Raw genomic sequence first — 23,884 nt, forward strand, 5'->3', positions numbered from 1 at the left:
AAAAAAAATTAAGTACAGTACTTAGGTACATTAATAAAATACCTACTTTTTACTTCTATCTATTGTCATCAAAATTAAATTATAAGTTCTCGACTTGACCACGACTATGTGACCCCCCCCTGGCGCCAAAAATGGATCCGCCCTTGACTAGCGGCGGCGTCATGTTATTTTTTATTTGTATTAGTTTAGCCATAATATTTATTGATTAATTTCAAAACTTGTGGGTATCGCTATTTGGTTAGGTTGCAAACTTGAAAGCCATTTAACATTCTGGACGTGACAATAAGATTATAATATATTGAGAAAGAACTATAACTAAAACAGGACAACACCGTTTTAATTGTTGTAATTAGTAATTACTTTTTTATGCAAGCCTAAGCATATACCTACACACATCTAAAACTTTAAAAATATTTCGGTATTAGAAGTATCTAAAAAAATACAGCCTTTTAAAACGTGTTTTTGTTCTAACAGCAACAAAATCCAAGGATGACCTAGAATCCTAATTCAGAAAGTAGTATGTCTTTTGCCACAAGTGAAAGAAAAGCCTTAATATTTGAATACTTGCTGTCAAGTATTTTACACTTAAAAGTTATTTAACTATATTTTATAAAATTCAAAAATTCATAATTCAAAACAATGGAGCTATGAAAAAATTGTAGATGTCTCTGTCCGCTGGATCCAAGCGGCACAGAACCGTGGAATTTGGAAATCCCTACAAAAGACCTATGTCCAGCAGTGGACGTCTATCGGTTGATATGATGATGATGAGATGAATTTTAGACAGGCTTTTTAGGCAGACAGAGCAGGCTCACTTCAGGCAGACCGGGGGCTGCTCAGTCTAAAAGCGGCGTGAGTGTTCGGAATATTGAAATTAATCATATCAACCATTTACCGGCCCACTACAAGGCACGGGTGTCCTCCCACAAAGAGAAGGGTTTAGGCCGTAGTTCACCGCTGGCCCAGTGTGGACTCCACACACCATTGAGAACATTGTGGAGAACTGCAGGAGACACGCAGGTTTTCTCACGATGTTTTCCTTTACCGTTGAAGCAAGTTATATTTTAATAGCTTAAAAGACACATAACTTAGAAAAGTTGTAGGTACGTGCTGGGATTCGAACTAACCTCCCGAAAGTACAGTCGAAGTCCTACCCACTGGGCTACTACCGCTTCATGATACATAGGTTTATATTGACATTAATAAACGTTTTTTCACTCTCTTAATCATTAAGGAAAGCTTGAAATCTTATATACTTAATCAACCTTGATATCCAACGAATTCTGAAGTCTGATTTGTTTTTGATAGCTTTATGTAAATTTTGTAGAAAAAATAAACGATGGCAAAAGTTAACTATATCTTACCGAATATTACAGATAATTGAGAAAGGAATCGAAAGACCTTTTCATTAAAAATAATATTTAAGTAAAGTCTTTAGTAATAGCAAATAAAAAAAAATAGCAAAGTTCTATCTAACAGAGAAATATCCACAAGGGATAATAATTTTCAGCCATTTACTCACTTAGACTCTGCCTCCTAATTGGTTTAACGTTAACTCGACTCAAGCGAGTCTAGCCTCCATTAACTAACTATAGTCTATAAGGGTGGCAAAACATTTAACTATGTAAATATTTTTAATGTGACCTACAGAAGCTCTATACATATAAAAAATACGAATCGATTATTTTTAAATGTACTCTTGTAGGAAATACAAGATTCTTTGGTACGAGTACTTTAGGTGACCGACGTTTTACCGTGGGAAAGTGCTGAACCGAATTCGACGAAAACTATTCATGTCCCCTGCAGTAAGCCGGTAATAGGTTGAAACTCTTTATGATGAACCGAAAAACAAGCATTTTATAAAGATGAAGTCGCGAGAAACTGCTAGTAGCTTCCTACTAAAACTAGAATTAATGGAAATAAGAATTTCAAATACGGACAAAGCCTGACTCTGTTTTTCTACGTACCTACCTACGAATATCTTTGTCTAACTAAGGATGATAATTTTTGTAAAGTCCCGTCAAGTTTGGTAATTTTCCCGGTAAAATATAATACAGATAATGTCGTATTTCATTGATGGGTACTTAGTGCAGGCCAAGCATAACGAACAACCACAACTATAGAAATCGGTATTAAAACAAAATGAATAAATTTAACATTGAAATAACACAATAGTTACACTATCTATACTAAGATATTTTGTAAATATTAAAGTTACTTGTAATTATTTATCACGCAATTATTTGTTAAAATAAACTGTTACTTATAAGTAGGTATAACAAATTATTTTAGAATAAAAATAATTATATCACATGAATATTGCCAGTCTTGTTGCATTTAAAATTCATAGATGGGAATAATTTAATGAAAAAATAAATTAAATACCAAATGTTTTGTGTCTTAAATTATAATCTGATCATACAGCATTGCCATGCAACAGCTATGGATGATACCAAATTCTATCTACCAACTCTGAGAGCACTGGCGCACAAAGAAAGAAAGAAAGAAAAATCGTCTTTATTGTCACACATTTTTGTAAAATGTTACATTTGTGTCATAAATTTGTTAAAGAGTCAAAAAAAATTGTGACAAAGGAGCTGGCTCAGTATAGCTGGCTGCAAACTAAAAGGCGCAGCACAGGTTTTCAGCCAGCCCCATTATCATCGTCGTCACTGAATCCTCGCGACTAAACAATAACGAAATAATCATAAAAAAGGACTAAGTCAAAATAATATCAAATTAGGTAATAAGTGTAATAATAAACGGGGGTAAACTTCTCCTATTCCATTTTCCCGTGCTTTAGTAGATGAACACGTTAATTATATCACTTGTATCCTAGCCCCACTGCTGCGACTGCCACACATCTCATATAACAAGTGCAAGTGTTCATAATAAACGACAAGTAGCTAACTATGAAACTTGTGCACTTTGCAGTGGGTGCGACGACGTACAGCGTTCCTTGGAACTCCTGGACCAGGTGTTAAGCGAATACGACGAAGGGGAACCAAGGTCGTTGGAGGCGCCGCGCGCGCCACCTACGCCGGCGACCCCGGCGACTCCGGCCACGCCCGCCACGGACGACGACTCGCCGCTGGCCGGACACACCTCCGAGGACGATGGATACATGAGCATGAACGGCAGAAGGTGAGATCATTTCGTTATGTATTCTAACTTTTGTACCCGGCTTCCTGGGACGTTGTTTTGGTTCTTTTTTTCTTTGTAACAAATAAACATACTACGGCAATACACACATCGCCATCTAGACCCACAGTACGTCTAGCTTCTACTTTTGGTACTTATGAATGTAGGCCAGAAGCAGGCATTACTTTGCGAAATTCCATGATATGCTGTGTAAATTAAGCTTAATTAGCTGTACTCCGCGAAAAGCAGAAGGATTGCCAAATGCATTGTGGTAAACTTCCCACACCTTTGAGGAAAACTCACAGGCATGCAGGTTTCCTCACAATGTTTTCCTTTACCGTTAAAGCAAACTCAAGAAGTTTAGGTTGAGGCAAGGCGTGCTGGCTCGCACACGATTCTCGGCCTAAGAACCCCCTAGGATATGGATATGCCTAATTATATTTTCTACGTGGATTTAGAGTTTACAGCAAATGCAATTTACTATCTAACTATTCCAACGTTATTACACGTTTTACTTTACATCCCACTATTGCGACAATTTTTCCTTCATAAACGGTACCCAATATTATATTAACATTGACTTTACGATGCTGTTTCAGAGCGAAGTTCGCGCTGGGCTTTCGACCGACGGAGGAGCGCGAGGAGGGCTCACCGCCAGACCCACCGTCGCCTCACTCACCGCCACCGCCGGAAGAAGCGGAGAGAATTATTTCTACCTTATTACCAAAGTTAGTGTTGACACCTATTATAGAATTGTGTGGTGACGGAAGTTCAGAATACAGTACGTGGCCACTAAGGGAATAGAACTTCCTCTATGCTACTACTAACATCTGCTGCGATCACCAACCCGTCTTGCCAGCATGTTTATTATGAGCAAATCCTTCCGTTGGGAGAGGCCTTTAGTCTAGCAGTGGACTGTGATAGACTATTGATGCGTGATTGTCTACGTCGTAGTCATAATTTGAAACATCATCATGATCTAAAATTATTTTATAAAGGTACCCAATAGGAATAAAATTTACCGTTTACTCACTCCCGAGCTTTCCACCTTAGTGGGTTTCCTAACTAAAGGTTTATTATTGCTACCAATAAACGGAACATAAATCCGTTTATGGTTTTAGTGGCTGCTAATCAGTTGTGCAGCTGTTATTATATCATGATAGATACACACATATACAGTATACTCAAAACGATCAGATTACGGCGTTCTATTTTTTATTAGTTTTACTTGCAGTAGGTTAACAATATTTGTGTCATTCATATTTTTTCTTTATTGTAAGTATTATAGTTGGTATGTACCTAGAATTTCACAGAGTAACTTATTGTCATGTAATTGTTGCCTCATAATCCAGTACAAAATAAATACTGAGATTCTTGGCCAAAAATAGATCAAGTAGGTACCTATTTAGTTTTCGCAAGATTTCTGCAGCGATTGAAATCTCATGGCCGAGGCCAGCAACTCTTCCTAGCCAATCTATCTTTATTTTCCTATTGAAAGTTTGATTTAATGTTTTACCGTTTTAAAGAATACACTCTTCCTGTTTATCCACTCAAGCTCTTTAATCTTCATTAATTGCTTTTATGCCATCAACAGTAAAGGTTGGAGTCGATAGTTAAGTGAAAAAGGTTATAATACTATTAATACCTGACCAATACCAAAATACATTTGGTTACTCCATCACTTTGTTTCTTGCGTTTTATTTACTTTAGGCTTTATGTATCACACAGTAATTTAATTAGCTTAATAATGTTTTTAGACCTTATTAGTAGTAGTATTTTGTAACTATTCATGAGCTGCTCTTGCACCATTTCATCTCAGATAAACTTCTATAATTTGGTGGTTAGTCTAGTCGCATGTTACAATGTTCATACTGAAAACGCTTGAACCAACTAGCTCTCTCTTATTTTTCTTTTGATTATCAATTTCTAGTATCAAGCCAGGTATTTATCTACACTCAGTGTTACAGTAGTGTTTTGTTAAAAAATGAAGGTAGTGAAAAAAATATGAAAAAACTTATTTCCCCGCAGCTATAGTAAGTCTATTTTTTATCTTACTTGCTCAACACCTACCTTGCTACCTGTATTCACAAAAAATACGATGTCTCAAAGTAGGTACATAAATACATTTTCAACAAAGACTCTATGGTTCGATTGACGACGATCACGCTAGGTACCTACGTCCGGACGCACTAGAACAAAGTTAACAATTAGTTTAATTAATCTTTTATTTAAAGGTAGCGAATTATCTAATACCATAAAATAATGTTTATGAAAAATAGTTTATGTATTCTTTTTAAATAGGTACCAGGCTGTATTGCGTGGCCTTATCAATAACAAGGACTTGCATTTCCTAACTGTTAAGCATGTTATCAGCATAACAAACGCTGTACTTTCATATCAATATTAACACAGTAATTTTCCCTGTTTACAGAGTATCGCCCGCGAATTCTGCAAAACGCACAAACTCCGTCGAAAAATGCGGCGCTGAAGAAAAACTAGACTCTATTATTAGCGTCAATGGGATAACAACTGCGACGCAAACCACTTTTGTAAGTATCTATACGAGTATAACTAAATGGAAATGTATAAAATAGAATTCCTAGAACACATTACTTTTCTATATGAGTTGAGCCCTAAAGTAATGTTTCTACATATTTAAAAAAAAAATAAAAAAATAAATAACATATTATTACTTTTCACACCTTTTAGTACTTTTATATAATTTTATATATTTTTTCCTATATTTCACATTAAAGACACTCACATTACATTTAATTTTTGATTTTAGATTTTTAGTTTTTTCTTTTTTTAGTTTTTCATGTTTATTAATTTCATAATTTTTGATTTCGTTTATTATTTACCTCTTTGATGATTTTGTATTTCTCGATGTAAATAAGCTTGTTTTAATGATAAAATATCTATTGTTTGTTTATATATTATATTCTATGTTATAATTCTTTTTTTTGATTATTTTGTTATTGTTTAGTCGCGAGGATTCAGTGACGACGACGATAATGGGGCTGGCTGAAAACCAGTGCTGCGCGTTTTAGTTTGCAGCCATACTGAGCCAGCTCCTTTGTCACACATTTTTTTTAAATTTTTATACTTTAACAATTATTTTCTTTCACAAATGTAACATTTTACACAAATGTGTGACAATAAATACCATTTTTCTTTCTTTCTTTCTTTCATATAATATATAACAGACATCGGGGACAATAAATAGTATTGGATAGAAGCAGGCGTTACTTTGCGAAATTCCATGATATATTATGAAAATTAAGCTTAATTTGCTATACTCCACGAAAAGCAGGAGAATCTGTATGGTGTAATTCATAATTTCTTCAATCCTTATACTCATACTATACTCTACTCTATGAATAATTGTTAACAATTATTCATCGTAAAGTCAACATCTCCTGAGGATGCTCCGGTTTCGGAGCGAAACGTGCGTAGAGCGTACATTGCCGTAGATCTGTTTGGTTTGGAGTATAAGGATTGAAGAAATTATACACATACAGATTCTCCTGCTTTTCGTGGTTTATAGCAAACCAATCTTTATTTTCATAATACAAAAAATAATCATACTTTCCCCGTCAAAGAAGATAGATAACGGGGACATCGGTATGATTGTTTTTATTCAAATCCCGCTTTCCCCATTAACGGGGGCATACTATTTTATGGTCTTAATTATTTAAAGAAATTTCAAACAATAATTCAAATCAATTTTCAGCCGAAGACTAGACATCAACGTCCTTACGGATGGGAAAAGGATAATATAGAAACAAATGGTTTCCAATTACAACAACCGCTGGTGCCTCCGTTCAAGTTTTCTTCGCTGCAGCACGGCGTGCGACCGCCTTATCCCGAAAGTATACCAACTTGGCTTCCGCCGAGGCATTCAGCCGCTCCCATCAGCAATAAAAGATCACCAAGTTACGAAAATGCACCAGTATTCCCGTTCATGGGGTTCTCTAGCGAATTCAACGACAAGCCGTATAATGAACATCCGGTGACAATTTATCCAGGACCGAACATCCAGTATAATCGTCAGTCGCATTCTCCGACATATAAAATATCTCCATCCAACAGCAAGAGCATCGATAAAAAGAACGTTAAAAGGGACAGCAGGTCGGATGGAGAAATGCTATCACCAAAAAGTAAATTGCCTCCGCGTACTCTCGCCAGTTCTATGGAGAGACATAGAGAAGTGTGTAGAGGATCATCGGAGGACGTAATGGATAGTTGCAAATTGCGAGATTCGAGCAGAAGCAACGATGAAGAACATTTTTCGGACGACTCGTTAGAAGAGTTGTTCCCGCCGCCGCCGCCCGCAGTCAGCACACCTTCAAAACGTAATTCCATAGCCTGGGAAGTGTCCCTCGATGGGGACGATCCTCTCCTCACGCCAGGAAGTACTAAGGTAAAAATAAAGTACCTACTTACAATACCGAGCCATTTACTGTTACGGATTTAGTAAGGTGGCTTCTAAAACTAAAATAAACATGGTTAATCTGCATGTAGAAACATCTTAGCATAAGTTTTGTTAAGCTAGCCATTTTTGTAGTGCGATAGAACAATTGCCTTTCTAACTTAGGATTCTAGTAACAGCCTCGCCATGCTCGGAAATTTCTCTCATAGTTAGATTTGAAATTTATTCCGACGCCTGTAACGTAAGACATGTTCTATCGTCTATCTCTAATGATTAGGGCAAAATCAAACTGGTGACACAACCTTTCCAAACAAAACAGATTTATAAAGATTGGTTTAAAAATGACAGAGTTGTGGTGTAAAATCACCAAATACTTTCATTTCCTATCCCGAACGAACTCTTTTGTTTATCGGTATTAAAATTGCCTTAATTAACCCAGGGCATCAGCTATAAGTCTACCAAATTGCATTAAAATACGTTCAGTAGCTTCCATATGATGTACGAACAGATGAGTCTTCCATCCTCCCCTCAGCTAAATATAATAATTTAGTTTAATAAAGAATTTTTACCTTATAACTTTTTAGATCTAGACCAGCAAACCTCGAACTGTTTAACTCCTTATTGTTTTACGAAGAAATTAAAAAGTTAAGCACCGTTAAAGTATTTCATTATTATCTTCATGTCTAGTAGCCATCAGTCCCACAGCTAGGAAAAGGCCTTAAATTCCTCACCGTGGCACGGATGTACGTCACAATTTTCCTTACTCCAGAAAATAAGAAAATTTACCGTATAGTAAATATTTAACCCCAATTATAATTATTTTAAAATATTTACTATTAAGTTTTAAAAAATATTTTTTATCCTTAGCCTCTAAATTGTAACTGGGTATATTTATAATTTTACTAATCCAACTTTATATGATTAGGTTATAGGAAGACGACGAAGGAAATCTGGAGACCAATCACACTCGAGCACAAGTTCAATACCTCAACGCTTAGACGATGACTGGGGTGAAGAATATTGGCCACCGCCTCCACCAATATCTCAATGCGAACCTCTCGCGTCACCAATATCCGATGCAGAACCAGAACATCGCAGAGTTCAAGATCTAGCTTCAGGCACATATGTCATTAGAAAGGGCAAGAATCGAAAACAATTACCAGCTTTTAACAAAAATGCCAACAATAAAATACAATCTAATACCAACAACCTCTCACAGAGTCACAGTTTAAACAGAAGCATCGACAAATCCATTGATGGTTCCAGTATTTCAATAAGTGGATCAGGATCTGTAGGTTCCTATAATTCTAGGCCAAGTTCGGACTTAAGTTTACCTCAGTCAAGATATAGTGCTGACCTAAATTCGCGTTTAAGTCGGGAGCTGAACACTCCAAACTCTAGATATAGTATTGATCTTTGTACTCCGAATTCTAGATTAAGTAAAGAAATTACGTCACCTAAATCAAGGCTAAGTTTGGATCTCAATAATGGTCAAGATAGGTACATAAATCCAGATTATTACGCACATAGTCCTAAAAGTAGACAAGTTAATAGTGATAAGAATGCTATGGGATCCAAGAATAATAGTGTTCAAAACAAATTGTCTCCGCAGGCTAGATTTACAGATTTTAAGAAATATTCTTCTACTTTTGATAATATTCAATCTCTAATAAAAGAGGGTAAAGTTGAAGAAACTCCTGCATCGGCATGCAATGAAACAGTTGGTGAGCTTTCTACCGTGCCTCCGAATATGGTTCGTGTCATATCTCTTCCAAGTCTTGGAGCTGAGGGAGACAGCAATAGCGCTAGTCGTCAAGCTCTCATAACTACCGTGGAGGAAGAGGAGGACCAAGAAGTTGCAGAACCAGGATCTAGCGGTGAGACATCACCGCTACGCAAGATTGAAAATAACATAAGCGCAATATTAAGCCAAGGTCGGGACCAAAAACTGTTTACCCCATACTTACCAAAAGACTGGAATATTCATAAGGATGAGTACTGTGATGAAATATCTAAGGATATATTAGAAAATCATTTTCGTTATAGCTCTAGGGAAAAGCAAAAAAGGCACGATATTCAAAAGTCATCAAGCCACAACGAAATTCAAAATCAGAAATCGATTGAGAGGCGGGAACGATCGTCTAGTAGAAGATCAAATAGTATGCATAAATCAACTAGTGCCAAAGACGTGCCAGTTGGGTTAATGCGGCAGCCGTCATCTTCTGATTCTGCAGTATCCAGTGGAGGTGACTTCCCTCTTAACGTTCAAATTGTAGAGCATCCATATAGGCATAATCAGTTACCTCCGTCGCCGAGTATGGTTCACGAAATGGGACCATTGCCACAAACACCAGAATCTCCAAAATTCCCACCTTTACCGCCCTCGCCCGTTCAAGAAGTAGAAGACGAGTACACAGAAATCATGCAACCAACAGATAGACGACACGGCAAAAAAGCCGATACTCTACCGACGCCTACTTTAGAATCTAGAAGAAGGTATGTGTTCATATATTTTTACAATTATTTATTTAAATACAATCAATATTATAATCATTTATTGCAAGTTATTTCGGGCTAATTGCTTTACTTACAACTGGAAGGTATATGGCCCATATGGCATGTGTACAGTGGATCAATTAATATAGATATACCAACACACAAAAGTAAAATATACATGCTTACACAGGCAATATACGGTTTGTTTCATAAATTATCCTTCTTATATTTAAAGTTAATCCAAAAATATAAAAAAGTATATAAATAATGTATAATAAATAGGCTTTTAAATACGATGCTCTTAACATCTTTTAAGTTATCATTCACGGCTGGATTACACGTAAAGATTGCGATGGCGAAACAGGCGAAATAGAGATCTGTTCGCAGGGAAATTTGTGTGGTTCGTTCAAACCATGTTTTGCTTACTAGGCCGAGGGATCAGCTCGCTTGGTACGTACGAACACGACCAGAACTAGACATCTACCGTAAATACAGCGTAATGCACCAAGCAATTTAATAAATATGCCATATGAAAATTATGACTAATCAACAAATTATCCTACGGGAACCGTTCATTTTACATAATCTATCTGTGCCAAATTTAATCTTGATCAGTTCAGGCACATCCATCTATCCAAAGTTTCACATCTACAAAAGTAGTAAGAAACAAATGAAAGATTTTTTTTATCAATAGTTTCGGCAACATCTTAGATGCCAATTATAAAGGTACCACTCGGCGCGCTTCCACTATACAACAGAGGCGCCAGGATAACGCTTGTCAAGTGTGGCACAACCTAGTAAGGTATAGGTGTTTATTATATTTTAAAACTATTTCCTACAATACTAATTTATTTCATCATTTGAAACATTGCAGGCCATCAGAACCTCCAGCGGTGCCTCCTCATCGCGATACCACAAACAGTCTTAAAACGAGATCAATGGAGACAAGCTACAATAAAAATAGAAGAAATAGTAATTTCAAAAGTGGTTCGACAGACAGAAGAACTTTACCTACTGGTATGGCATACACTTTTTATTTATCGTCCATTTACAATATATTTTTCATCACACTTGCTCGTAGCGTGGCGTTTAATGTAATGAACATGAATGGCCCATAAACCAGGATATTAGTCATGCGTGCTTTATTTAACATTCTCGCACTTGTGTTAATTTACACTAGCTGTTGCTCGCATTCTTCTTCCGCGTTAATTATGGTTTATTTACAAATCTCGTGGGAACCGATTGTTTTCCTGAATTAAAACTAGCCTATGTTGCTCTCCGTTCTTTCAACTAACTCTGTGCCAAAACTTAAGTCGATTGGTTACTTAGTTAGGGCGCAAAGTAAAGACAAACAAACACACTTTCCCATTTTATCATATTATAGTATTGTATATAGTATTTTTTATTTATTTTAATTCAATTAATACGGTTAACACCAATTACATTAATGAAATACATAAAAAAATAATTATACAGATTAAAACGAGAACAAAAAAAAGAAAACTAAACCAAAAAACATAAATATAACAATTCAAATAACTTTACAATAGTTTTACCTACTAGTAATTATATCTATTCTATCTTCTTACACATTCAAGTTAAGCCAAAAACATGGTGCTATTACTTTTCTCACAGTACTGTAGGCAATGGTTAACAACGGTGTTCCAAGGATCCGCAAATATGTCACAGTGAGGTGACTCCGTCAGCAGTGCATTTAGTATAGTATATGGTATAGTATTTATTTATTTTTTATTTATTTAGAAAACTTTATTGCACAAACTTAGAAACAATACAAACAACACACAAGAAAACAAAAAAAAAATATGAATAAAAAAAAGTTAAATACAGTTGTGTGCAAAGGCGGCCTTATTGCAAAACCAATCTCTTACAGACAACCCTTGGTGAAAGTAATAATAGAAAACAAGAGGGACAGTGCAAACAATGAAACATACACAGGCAAGAGAAAAAAAAAATTATTAATGTCCTGTTTAGTTGTCCAACTTTTTCATTTTTCATTAACACAATTCATAATGAGTTTGTTATGTTTTAAATACGAATATATATTTTCAATATAGGCTGTATGTAGGCTTGCCTTAGCGAGCGAAGAGAGAACCGTCCAGTTTAAGTTGGTAAGCTGAGCAATAGCATTGTGTTCCGTGCAAGTGTGATGAAAAATGTCATGATAACGCGAATGCATTAATTATAACATGTTAGTTTACTAGTTACATAATCTACTATTAAATACAAACGCTTAACAATATTTTTAAGGGTAAAATGTAAGGAGTGTACAGTTTGGGCTTAAACTTGTGTTAAGTAGATCCCCTTCTAGTTTAAGATGTTCTTGAATGCTTAAAAGTTTCTTAAAAACGTAAAAAATATGTTTCAATAAAATTATACTTAGATAAAGACAATACAACTGGAATGAGAAAATTTAACCGGTGTCGGTACCGGATAAAAAATGAAATATTTTAGGTATATGCCCGGGCGCCACCGGGATAAATCGCATGTAACCAGGTACCTGTTGTCGAGTTACATCAGAGCGTAGCGAGAGTATCTTATATTGAATCCTTGCCCTGAGGCAAGGGGCCGAATCTGCTGATTCTTATAATTGCCTAAAGGCAGATTATTCTTCAGAAGTGGGATTTTTCTGAATCCAAATTACGTAAACAACCCATAGGTGTAATTGCATCAGAATCTGGACATCCTTACAGTCCCTCTAAGCCTTATAAGTATAATGACGTACTGAATTTAGCGGTGAAGCGGTGAAGTGGCGATAGCCCAGTAGGACTTCAACTTCACATTCGGGGAGCCAGTGGCGTGCACTTGATACATCCACAAAAGCACTGCATACCCTGAAATTGATATATAACTCGTATAGGAGGAGAATTTAAGCCTTTTCATGCAATTTTCCTGCTGTATGAATACCCTGGTAGGAAACCCAGTGCACGCCACTGCGGCGACCCGAGTTCGAATCCCAGCACACCGTCTAACTTTTGTAAGTTATGTGCGTTCCAAGCAGTTAAAATATAACTTGCTTCAACGGTGAAGGAAAACATCATATGGAAACGTCCAGTCTTCTAACCTGGACAGCGTGGTGGACTATGGTCTTAACCCCTTCACATTGTGGGAGCAGACCCATGCCCTGTAATGGGCTGCTAATGTTGCCGCTATAATGATGATGACTGAACTTAGATTTCAGAAGTTTTTATAAAAATAAAGCATTGCCGAGCAAATTTAAAAATATTATAAAACTTGCAGACACTGGAGCTAGCGGTGCTAGACGAAGAACCTTACAGCGTCAGAACCGCGAATCTTCGTCAAATGTCCGCGGTCAACTTCAGACTTCAGCTAGTCTACCCGAAACGCCGGTGTTTGCTCGTGGTTGTGATGTACCTCGAACACCGCCAAGAAATTCAACGGGACCACCAAGAAACAACACAGTTAACTCTATGCAGACTATAGGTGTGTTTACATTTTTATTCATTTTCTCAAATAGCATGATTTACTTTAAGCTATATACGTTTTCTTTATACATTTACTTTATACATTTCTGGTACTACTATCTACTACAATCATTTCATAAAAGCTTATATAGGGAACTGTTGTTACAATTCTTAAGATTTATTGTTAAAGACCTTCTTTGATACAACAGTCTCTATATTAAAGTGATGAAAATACGCGGTGTATTTTAATCCTTACATTCACCATAAATTTTTGTACAGTCTATATCAAATTTAGGCGTCTATATGCTGTAAGCTAAACAGAGAAATGACGGTTAAGGGTTCCTACATTATGGAATGGCTATGAAGCTATAAGGCCGCCGAAGTGTATGCGATGTTTTTGTTTTACTTTCCTTTTTTATGTACTTTTTGTGGTGTGCATTAAAAGTATATTCATTCATTCATTCATGGAATTTAATTTTGCAAGAAGTATCTTAACCATTTCTTTCAAGTTTCTTTTACGTTAAACTTATGTAGCCCCTTTTATTATTTAATCTCACTTATGTTAGTTGAGCAGTGTATTCAGGCCAATTAATTGATGGTTTTATATTTTGGAATACAGGTAGTAGTGCTACATTAGGAGGCTATGGGCGTGGTTCTGTCATGGGCACCTCTGGAGTATGTACTGGAGCGGATCTACTTCGCCTAGGCGGTCCCCCACGCGGCTGGTACCCTCGTCAACGACATCGGTAAATGAGCTATTTCAATTTTTATTTCTATTTATGTATTTTTTTTCATCTAGCATGTGAAGTGAGCTCCTTATTACTAAGAACTCACTTTCCTTCGTAGCGATAGTAGTATCGCCTCCAAATCTCGAATGAGGAGATCCATGGAAAAACCAGAATAACCGACATTGCTCAAAAAGTCGCGAAGCTAAAGTAGCAATGGGTGGGGCACATAGCTCGGACAACCGATGGACATTAGGGTATCGCATCAGTAAACGCAAACCCCCGACGAGGTAGACGGACGACATCAAGCGAGTGGCAGGGAGCCGCTGGGAAGCGGCACAAGACTGTGGTATTTGGAAATACCTATGTCCAGCAGTGGACCTCCATTGGTTGACCTGATCATGATGATGATGTTTTGCTTCATTAACGACGACATAACTCATGTTTAGGTATTGCTTACTATGGGCGAATCTCCGCTGACTAATATTTCTCTAAAAGTTTGACTTTTCTTAGGAAAGCTTGTTGCATTTCAACAATGTCAGTAGGTAATATAATATGCCCTACCTAGCGTAAATACTTTAAGATTGAAGGCATAAATTATTCGTTGCACGAATCACACGCCTCGGGCACACAACTTGCATTGCAAATATTTAGCATGGCTTTTGCAACAATGATTAATATTCTGGCCTCTACATTTGAAATATTTACCGCCTTCGACTAAGTGGCGTCTATGAGTTCCTAGTCTCTTTCAAGAATCTATAATAACTATAATATGATATTACTGAAATCAATATTAGTTGAGAATCTTCCGATTTTACTGTAACCTCGTCACTGTCCACTGACCTCTATTATTACCACGGGACACGCTGCTACCACTTTGTTGTTGGCTCCAATTGACATAACTACAGCGCCAAATGATATTGTGATAGAACTACACTATGTATATATATATAAATAAAAAAACACGCTTTTTATAGAAAACCGAACTAAAAAATAGAAAATAAATTTTAATAAATTTAAATTAAGAATAGTGTTAAAAGTTTCAATAAATAAGTGTGAATAACTTACCAGACCCTGATGGGTTATCTACTTGATTAGTCAATTAATTCCATAAAAAAAAAACCTAGCAGAAAGTAGTAAACGGAGTTTAAGAAACGGTTTTCTTATATCTCCCACCCAGCCTTTAACTTTTAAGGTTTTCATGTTTTAGGACTCGTGTATTAATATCAGCTTTTTGTTAAAGGCCGGCCTCAACGGAGCACCTTGATAGAATAACAACATCGTCAAAAATAGCGACGGACCTTCCAATACCCTGGGAAAATTCTGCCGCCGCCCGCAAGCCGCTTACGTTGCCTCCAAACTTGACGCCCAAATTCTTTCAGAAGTCTCCCAGAGAAGCCTTACGAAGAGTTACGAGTCTATTAATACGAAAGGGTAAGCGTTTTGTCTTATCACTTACTTAAAAGAATTTTTAACAAACTTCTAAAAGGTTTTATTTCGGATCGTTAGTTTATCTTTATTCCACTAAAAGTTAGCCAAGACTGCATTTTCTGTATTTAAGTTACGATGTAATCAAAGATGGTAGCGGGGATAGGACGTTTTAGGGTATTTCAGTTTAATTAAACTCCTAATCGGTTTCTACGCGGCACAGTAACGAAACGCCCTACCAGACCGAAATGTCCTACAAGACCAGAGAAAAGAAACCAGAATTTTCCCCTTTCCAGGCTAAAATACTTGACCACTTAGCTCTCCACTGTGCCCGGGAAGTAAACAAATCACCTCCTGTTCCTTACAATAAAATTATGTAGGTATATTGCGTAGACGCAACCCAATGTTTTCAATCTGTAAGATTCGTTTTTCAAGAACAGAGAAGTTTTATATAATAAAATGAACTTTTGCAATTAAGTGTATCGCTAAAAATAAGTGTTTTGTTTAGGTGTATCATATTGGTGTATTGTCTTAGATCTCTAATATTAGAGCACATCATTGTAGACGGCTTTCCATTTTTATTATGAGATCCATGAAAGCATTGATTTAAGTGTAGGTACGATGTGGTAGTAACTCGTTTAATACTTATTTCACGGATTACAATTCGCAACTCAGCTCTCACCCAATAGTCATTTATAATTATAGGCATTCCTTCTACCCCTAATCGCTGTATAAGGGGTAGAAGGAATGCCTTTTGTCCAATAATGGGACACTTTACGGCCGACGGGCGCAGTGGGCAGTGACCCTGCTTTCTAAGTCCATGGCCGTGGGTTCGATTCCCACAACTGGAACATGTTTGTGTGATGAACATGAATGTTTTTCAGTGTCTGGGTGTTAATCTGTATACTATAAGTATTTATGTATGTTATTCATAAAAATATTCATCAGAAATCTTAGTACCCATAACACAAGCTACGCTTACTTTGGGGCTAGATAGCGATGTGTGTTTTGTTTTAGTATATTTATTAATTACTTAAGGCTACGATAAAAAAATAATAAAATAATCTCCTTAAGATTTAAAACCATTACCGGTCCTCTATATAGGACGGGTCTCTTCTCATAATAAGAAGAGTTCAGGCCGTAGTCGACCACGCCGGCCAAGTGCAGATCGGTTATATTTCTCACACCTTTGGGAACTTCATCATCTCTCTCTTATGCATGCAGGTTTCCTCACGATGTTTTAGTTGTTGTTGTTGTTGTTCAAGTTAAAAAACGCACATAACTTAGGAAAGTTAAAGTTAACCACTAGACTACCACCGCTTCGCTCTCACCACTAGGCGATCATCTATGGTATTATAATAAAAAAACTAAGAATTTACAATGGTATTTAATTAAAACGAAATTCTAATATCAGAATTCAGAACGTATCTTACGTTACACTATAGGTCAATCAAATAATATGCTAATTGCACACTTATTTATCAAAGGTTTCTGGACGAATTTCATTTTCCAATGATTTAACACAATGATTGATTCTATAAGATACTCACATGATAAATTAGCCGTTTGGTCATATTATTTCCACAAATCATCTCATGTTTACGAACCAAATAAATGATGGTAAAATTTATATTAAGATCTCACGTCATCATGGCGTTCCTACTATCCGTCGACGTAGAATTCTTTGCTTACGCGATTTAAAATACCTACCTGTCGCCCACATTGTTTCTAAACGTATTCATATCCGCTTTTAAGAATATAACGAGTTAGTAGGTAGGTATATTGTGTAGCTCTAGTAACTATTTTTAACCGACTACAATAAAAGCGGAGGATCTCCATTTGGTGCATTTTTCTCACACTTTCGTGACTAATTTTAATGTTTCTTTTATTTCGTCTCAATAATTTTTTTTGTTTCGAAATAAAAAGATAGACAGACTTGACGTTTGAAAAGTAGACTTTTAGTAGTAGGTAGAAGTTATTAGGACGCATATCAACTTTCATACAGTGACTGTGTTTTAACCGAGTCTTCCTTAAAACGGTGGAACTAAAACTAACATGTCAATAAATATTTTTTAGGTATTTTGTAGTCTTATTTTTATTTCAAGTGGAACCGTGGAAATAGAAAAATCTCAAAGATTAACATGAATATGTAGATACTAAACGAATTCATACACAAATTCGTGGTTTATGTCTAAGTGGTGCGTAATTTTAATTTCACTTGGCTCTAATTTTTTTAGTATCCTTACTACAAAAGGTACAAGTGAGATGGACCAATAATTGGTGAATTTCAATTACCTACCTAAATTATAGGTTTGACTTCGTCTTAATATTCTTTATCTTACGAGTTGATGAACCGGATAACAACCGTCAAACTCTCAAATGACCCATTGTTGTTACCCAAACACCATTTATAGAAAATTGACCGTTTATTGGTTTTCCTTTTAAATAAGTGATTAGTAGATAAACTCTGTAATAGTCAGAATAAAAATTAAAACAAGTGGCTCGAGTCCTTATTTGGTCATTAGAGAACAGCGCCTAGTCATAGCGGGGCAATGGTTTTTAATGCCATACCTACCTATTTATTAAAAATGATACGTCTTATACCTACCTACTCTTATAGAGTTAAAAAAAACTATTTTAGAAAATGTTTAATATAAAATCCATTTTAACCTTTTTAACGCTTATTTTAAAATGTTATCCCGATTAAAACAAAAACAAAAAAACCCTCGTGATATTAAATCATTGTACCTACATACTTAGTTGTGCTCAAATACCTACTCGTCTTCGTACCAAATTTTCAAATTTACAACTCTTTTATCTTGCTGCTAAGCTGTAAATGCATACATACAACTGGAACTGATAAGAACGATATGAAAAATATTACGTATCCGTACAGAATTCCTTGACCATGCTCGCCTAGTCGCTCAGACTGCACGTACCGGTATTTTGTACTTTAGAAGTAATGTAAAAGATAAAATTTAAAAAACTGGCAAATCAGTGTAATAGCGAGCCGCGCAAAACGTGTGATCCATTAGTGTACGTCGCGACTTATAGATGGCGCTACCTTACTCTTTTATCTCTATTGAATCATTTAAATATGTTATGTTCACGCGCTTTGCCATTAATAAATATTTAAATGTTTACTTCCGCCAACTTAGATAAAGATAAGAGTAGTTTAATAATTAAAATAATATTTCTTATTTGATTCAAAACCCACAAGCGAACTGAGAAGGTAGAGCTAAAGAATTATTGGGAACTAAAAATTCAAAACTACAGTATTAATTTAATAGATGCCCTAGGTAGGTAGGAACTATAGTAAATAAGTATTATCAAGAAGTTCATTGAATCCATCCATAGTTTGAATGTAACGATAATAAATATTAAACTCTTGACAGCTGTGCCTGTAACTATTATACAAAGCGACCAACAAATCGTTTGTGTTCTCAAATAGGTAGGTATCTACTGTTATTGTTCCAATCTAAATAATAAACCTACACGTCCGTCCCGCAGAACAATACCACAATATAAGGCGCTAACAATCGGTTAGAGGACCTCAAAAGTTCGGCTGCACAATAGCATCCAGTACACAATAACGTTTCTGTTACCTGCGGCATCAATATGTGCATAATAGTACGCGTGCAGTGAATCAACCGTCGCTCGCCGTCGCCAGTCGCCCTGCCAGCCGGCTTCTCGTGAGTCACCCGTGTCATAGCGCCGTGTGCGAGGGAGGAATGATTGATTTCTTTCGGATAGATCGTAACTAGTTGATAACCACCAGGGTTGTAACAGCATCTCCGCCAGGAGTTGAGCCCTAGAGTGCAGTGACAGATTTTCTACAAACGACGTTTCCTTAATCGATCGCGTTAAAGTAACCTACGATTTTTATGGTATCGAAGGAGCCCCATCTAGTTGAAATACTGGGAAACCGTATTGTTACTAGATGGCGCTTCTTCTGGCTCGTAAAAAGTAAACTTAGAAATAAGATCTCATACTTGACACTCTAGTCTCTGCGACATCGGGGGAAACTCTACCTATGGGCCCTCCCGTGTAGCTCGGACATAGTGTCAGGATGACGTTGAGTAATTAAGGTTTGTCCTTGAGTTGACGTTAAAAAATGGGGACTTTCCCTTCGCTGGCGACGACGCTGTGTTGAGTTCACATAATCGTATAAATTCGTAGGAATTGTTTATCCTCATTTCATCATCCGGGACATGTTTGGGTCGTCGGTTAGGAGTATAAGATCACGCCTCAAATACTAACGGGTTGGGGTGTCGGGGCTCGAGAGGGTTTCTCAAAATAGCTGGGTATGCCCATGTCTACCAACTTAGCTCCTAGTGTAGGCATTATGAACATATCTAGCATTGAACGCTCTAGCGGAGCTAACTATTTCTTCGGGCAGTCATAATCGGGTGCATTAGCTGATAACAAAAACATTAAACAGTGGTGTCAATTCGGTTGTACAAAAACCTAAAGTAAATTGACCGGTCTTAAAGCAGTGCAGTCCCTTTCTCAATATTTCCCATAGACGAAGATAGCATTGTTATCTTTTATTTCTTTTATTGCACTAGGTACAAGTTAGCCCTTCAATGCAATCTCACCTGCTGCTAAGGGCGGACAGTCTAAGATGGTAGCGGGCTAACCTGTTAGGGGTATGGCAGTTATATTAAACCAATACTGTTCGGTTTGTACGCAACCTCGTATCGGAACGCTAAATCGCTTAGCGACACGTTTTATTGGTTACTAGCCACGGCAGTAGCCTCCCACTTCAAACATTTTGAGCATATCAATTTGTTTAGTTAAGAGAATCTTTTAACTTTAATTTTTGAGAAGCGAAAGCATTTTTATCTCTTTAGTAATGACAAGTTTCTTGGGAACAACCAAATCTATTTGGCATGAGAAATGACTTGATATGAACCTACCTACTGATACAAACTGGCTTCACTTAACGGAATACCGGATAGTGGGCGCAATGAGCAGCGACCCTGCTTTCTGAGTCAAAGGCCGTGGGTTCGATTCCCACAACTGGACAATATTTGTGTGATGAACATGAATGTTTTTCAGTGTCTGGGTGTTTATCTATATATTATAAGTATTTATGTATATTATTCATAAAAATTATTCATCAGTTATCTTTGTACCTATAACCCAAGCTACGCTTACTTTGGGATACAATATGGCGATGTGTGTATTGTCGTAGTATATTTATTATTATAATTATTATTTATTATTATCACATACCTAATAGCATTGGACTTCTTCAGCGTGCTCTGTTACCTTCTGGTTCTGGTGGACTTAAAACGTTCACAGGTCACCATTCGAGTACCTGTTATACAAACATCTTGCTGTTTAATATTTTATTTGTTCAAGGGTAGGCGTTTAAATTGTTTCAGTAGTTTTTCAGTGAAGTGCTTAAAAAATGCTACTATTAGGTACTAAAACTATATGCTATCACTGTTATAGGCTATATGCTATAGTTATAGGCTAACTTTATACTCATATTTGCTGAGCAGAAATAACTATTGCTTCTGGGCCAACGTCATAGCTACGAGTAGGTACATGTTAAACCTGTCTGCTTTTCCCTAACATTTTCCTTTATAGTTGATTCTTCCACAAAAGGCTATCTGGATGAGATCGCTATAAGCGATAAGATTGCTTTTGAGCATTATATTATATTGTTCATAGTTTTAATCTTTTTGTTTCCTTTTCTCATTTTGCGCAATAAAGAGTTGTTACGTTACTATCTGTCCGTTGTAATAATTCCTGGGTATGTATCTACTTACAAAGATACTATTAAAAACTTTCCGTATTACATTATTACAAGATACCAATTCTGTGTCAGTAAAAGATCGTAAAACAAAGTTTAAACATCGAATTAAAGTGTTATGTACAGAGAGCGTATATACAAACCGGTCGCTGCCAAAGATGGCAACCGGTCAGGCTTTGAGGCCGACGGTCGGCCGCGCCGGCGCCCTACATAATATGACCACTCGGTACAATCATACTTCTCTCATAGAAATGCTCATTACTCATACTTCGTAAGGTTATAATCTTTAATCCGAATGATGTGCAACTTTCTCTGTAGCACACCGCCGAAAACTTTCATCGAGACGGCTACCTATAAGTTTATAACTACTTCTCCGAACATACTTACAATTCTTTGGTACACAGCCAAAACCCATTTGTTTTTTAACTGTCAAAAATTTTAAGAGTATAGGTATATTTTTTAAATCACACAAGCACCCCGTGGTATCTTTAGTATATTACCTAGGTAGGTAATAAATAAGACAAAGCTTAACGCAAAGAATTTGCTTATTTGTCCATACGTAGGCACGTTTGAACTGCCTCTAGTGAGGTTGGTCTAGTGATTATCATTTTGTACACGAGGTCGAACCCCGGGTCGGTCAATAACTTGTTAGGTACTGGGCTTTAATGTTACGAAACTCTCAGTACGAACCAGGAGTTAGACAATCGGCGATGTAAACCCCTATGCCACGGGGAGCGCGTTAAGCCGTCAGTCCCGGTTATTATAAGTAACTTGTGATAATAGTCGTTAAAGCCCACGAAACTGCTTTTGTGCAGCGTGGTGGGTCCTTGCGCTAAAACATTCCCCCTCTTATAAGAGAGGAGACCTGGGCCCAGCAGTGAGACGTTAATACGCTAAGGATGTGGGTATGGTTGAAAACTTACGCGAATCTTAAGGGAATAGGTACCTTCCTTACCGTATAGTACCATACCTATATAATTGAGTAAAGTTATTAAGACCATAATATAACATCACAGTAAACCCACCGTTTAACGTAGATGAAACCGTAGGGCACTGCTAACAAGTAGATAAAACACTAACCGCGTAACGTTATACAGACACTATTAACCCGCCTTTGTTCTTATCCGAAAACGATAAGGGAATTGATACCAGATCGATATTGCATCGATAATCATCCACAAACGTTCACTTGAAATCATCCATTTTATACGTACGTAGCTATTTCATTTCAGATATTTCTCCGGTGCTACCAAAATGTGTCCTATTCCACTTTTATCAAGTGCTGGTACAAACAAATGCAGCGGTGGTTGCAATATCACTAACGGAAATGCTCTGACACTATACTATTATTAATAGAAATGAATTAAGATAATACCAACAGCAGTTTCCTGTTTCATTTATCAATAATTATCATATCCGAACAATAGGTACGCACTCACTTTGGTGCCTTGTGGTGGCGTGGCGTGATGTGATAACATTTTGATACTTGTATTAAGTTCGCAATGATTCTATCGAATTGAATTCGTAATTTTGTTTTATGACGTTATCTTTGACATCAGTAACAGCTACAGTTATTTCTTTGTAGCATGATGAAGGGAAGGGTTTTTCATAACGTCAAAGGTTGTCTGGAAGGGATCGCTTTTATGATAAGACCGCCTTTGCACGCTCTATTTTATATTCTAAGTTTCTTCTACATATGTATTTACTTTGTATAAAATATGTGTTAATAAAATATGTGTATAATAATAAATAATAATTATAATAATAAATATACTACGACAATACACACATCGCCATATTGTATCCCAAAGTAAGCGTAGCTTGGGTTATAGGTACAAAGATAACTGATGAATAATTTTTATGAATAATATACATAAATACTTATAATATATAGATAAACACCCAGACACTGAAAAACATTCATGTTCATCACACAAATATTGTCCAGTTGTGGGAATCGAACCCACGGCCTTTGACTCAGAAAGCAGGGTCGCTGCTCATTGCGCCCACTATCCGGTATTCCGTTAAGTGAAGCCAGTTTGTATCAGTAGGTAGGTTCATATCAAGTCATTTCTCATGCCAAATAGATTTGGTTGTTCCCAAGAAACTTGTCATTACTAAAGAGATAAAAATGCTTTCGCTTCTTAAAAATTAAAGTTAAAAGATTCTCTTAACTAAACAAATTGATATGCTCAAAATGTTTGAAGTGGGAGGCTACTGCCGTGGCTAGTAACCAATAAAACGTGTCGCTAAGCGATTTAGCGTTCCGATACGAGGTTGCGTACAAACCGAACAGTATTGGTTTAATATAACTGCCATACCAATAAAGATTTCAAACAGACAAACAAACAAGAGAACATACGTACCAATATCTCGCACACTAAAAAAGCAAAACAGCCTACCTACTACTACCTACCTAATTACGTATGTCGCTTCTTCAGTATGTGAGCAAATG

The 23,884-nt window shown here is 36.6% G+C and overlaps 1 protein-coding gene across 5 annotated transcripts in view; it reads left to right on the forward strand.

Moving 5' to 3' along the window:
- Positions 1 to 23,884, forward strand: part of LOC120637119 — a 228,471-nt gene that overhangs the window by 165,473 nt on the left and 39,114 nt on the right. For all 5 annotated transcript variants that reach the window (XM_039908773.1, XM_039908774.1, XM_039908777.1 and 2 more), the window contains 9 exons: positions 2,935 to 3,144; positions 3,741 to 3,869; positions 5,573 to 5,690; positions 6,875 to 7,564; positions 8,499 to 10,069; positions 10,944 to 11,086; positions 13,328 to 13,531; positions 14,132 to 14,258; positions 15,481 to 15,671. In XM_039908773.1, coding sequence (XP_039764707.1) covers positions 2,935 to 3,144; positions 3,741 to 3,869; positions 5,573 to 5,690; positions 6,875 to 7,564; positions 8,499 to 10,069; positions 10,944 to 11,086; positions 13,328 to 13,531; positions 14,132 to 14,258; positions 15,481 to 15,671 — 3,383 coding nt within the window. The remainder of the gene's footprint in view (positions 1 to 2,934; positions 3,145 to 3,740; positions 3,870 to 5,572; positions 5,691 to 6,874; positions 7,565 to 8,498; positions 10,070 to 10,943; positions 11,087 to 13,327; positions 13,532 to 14,131; positions 14,259 to 15,480; positions 15,672 to 23,884) is intronic.

The sequence above is a fragment of the Pararge aegeria genome, chromosome 3 (genome assembly GCF_905163445.1).
Source record: "Pararge aegeria chromosome 3, ilParAegt1.1, whole genome shotgun sequence".
NCBI lineage: Eukaryota > Metazoa > Arthropoda > Insecta > Lepidoptera > Nymphalidae > Pararge > Pararge aegeria.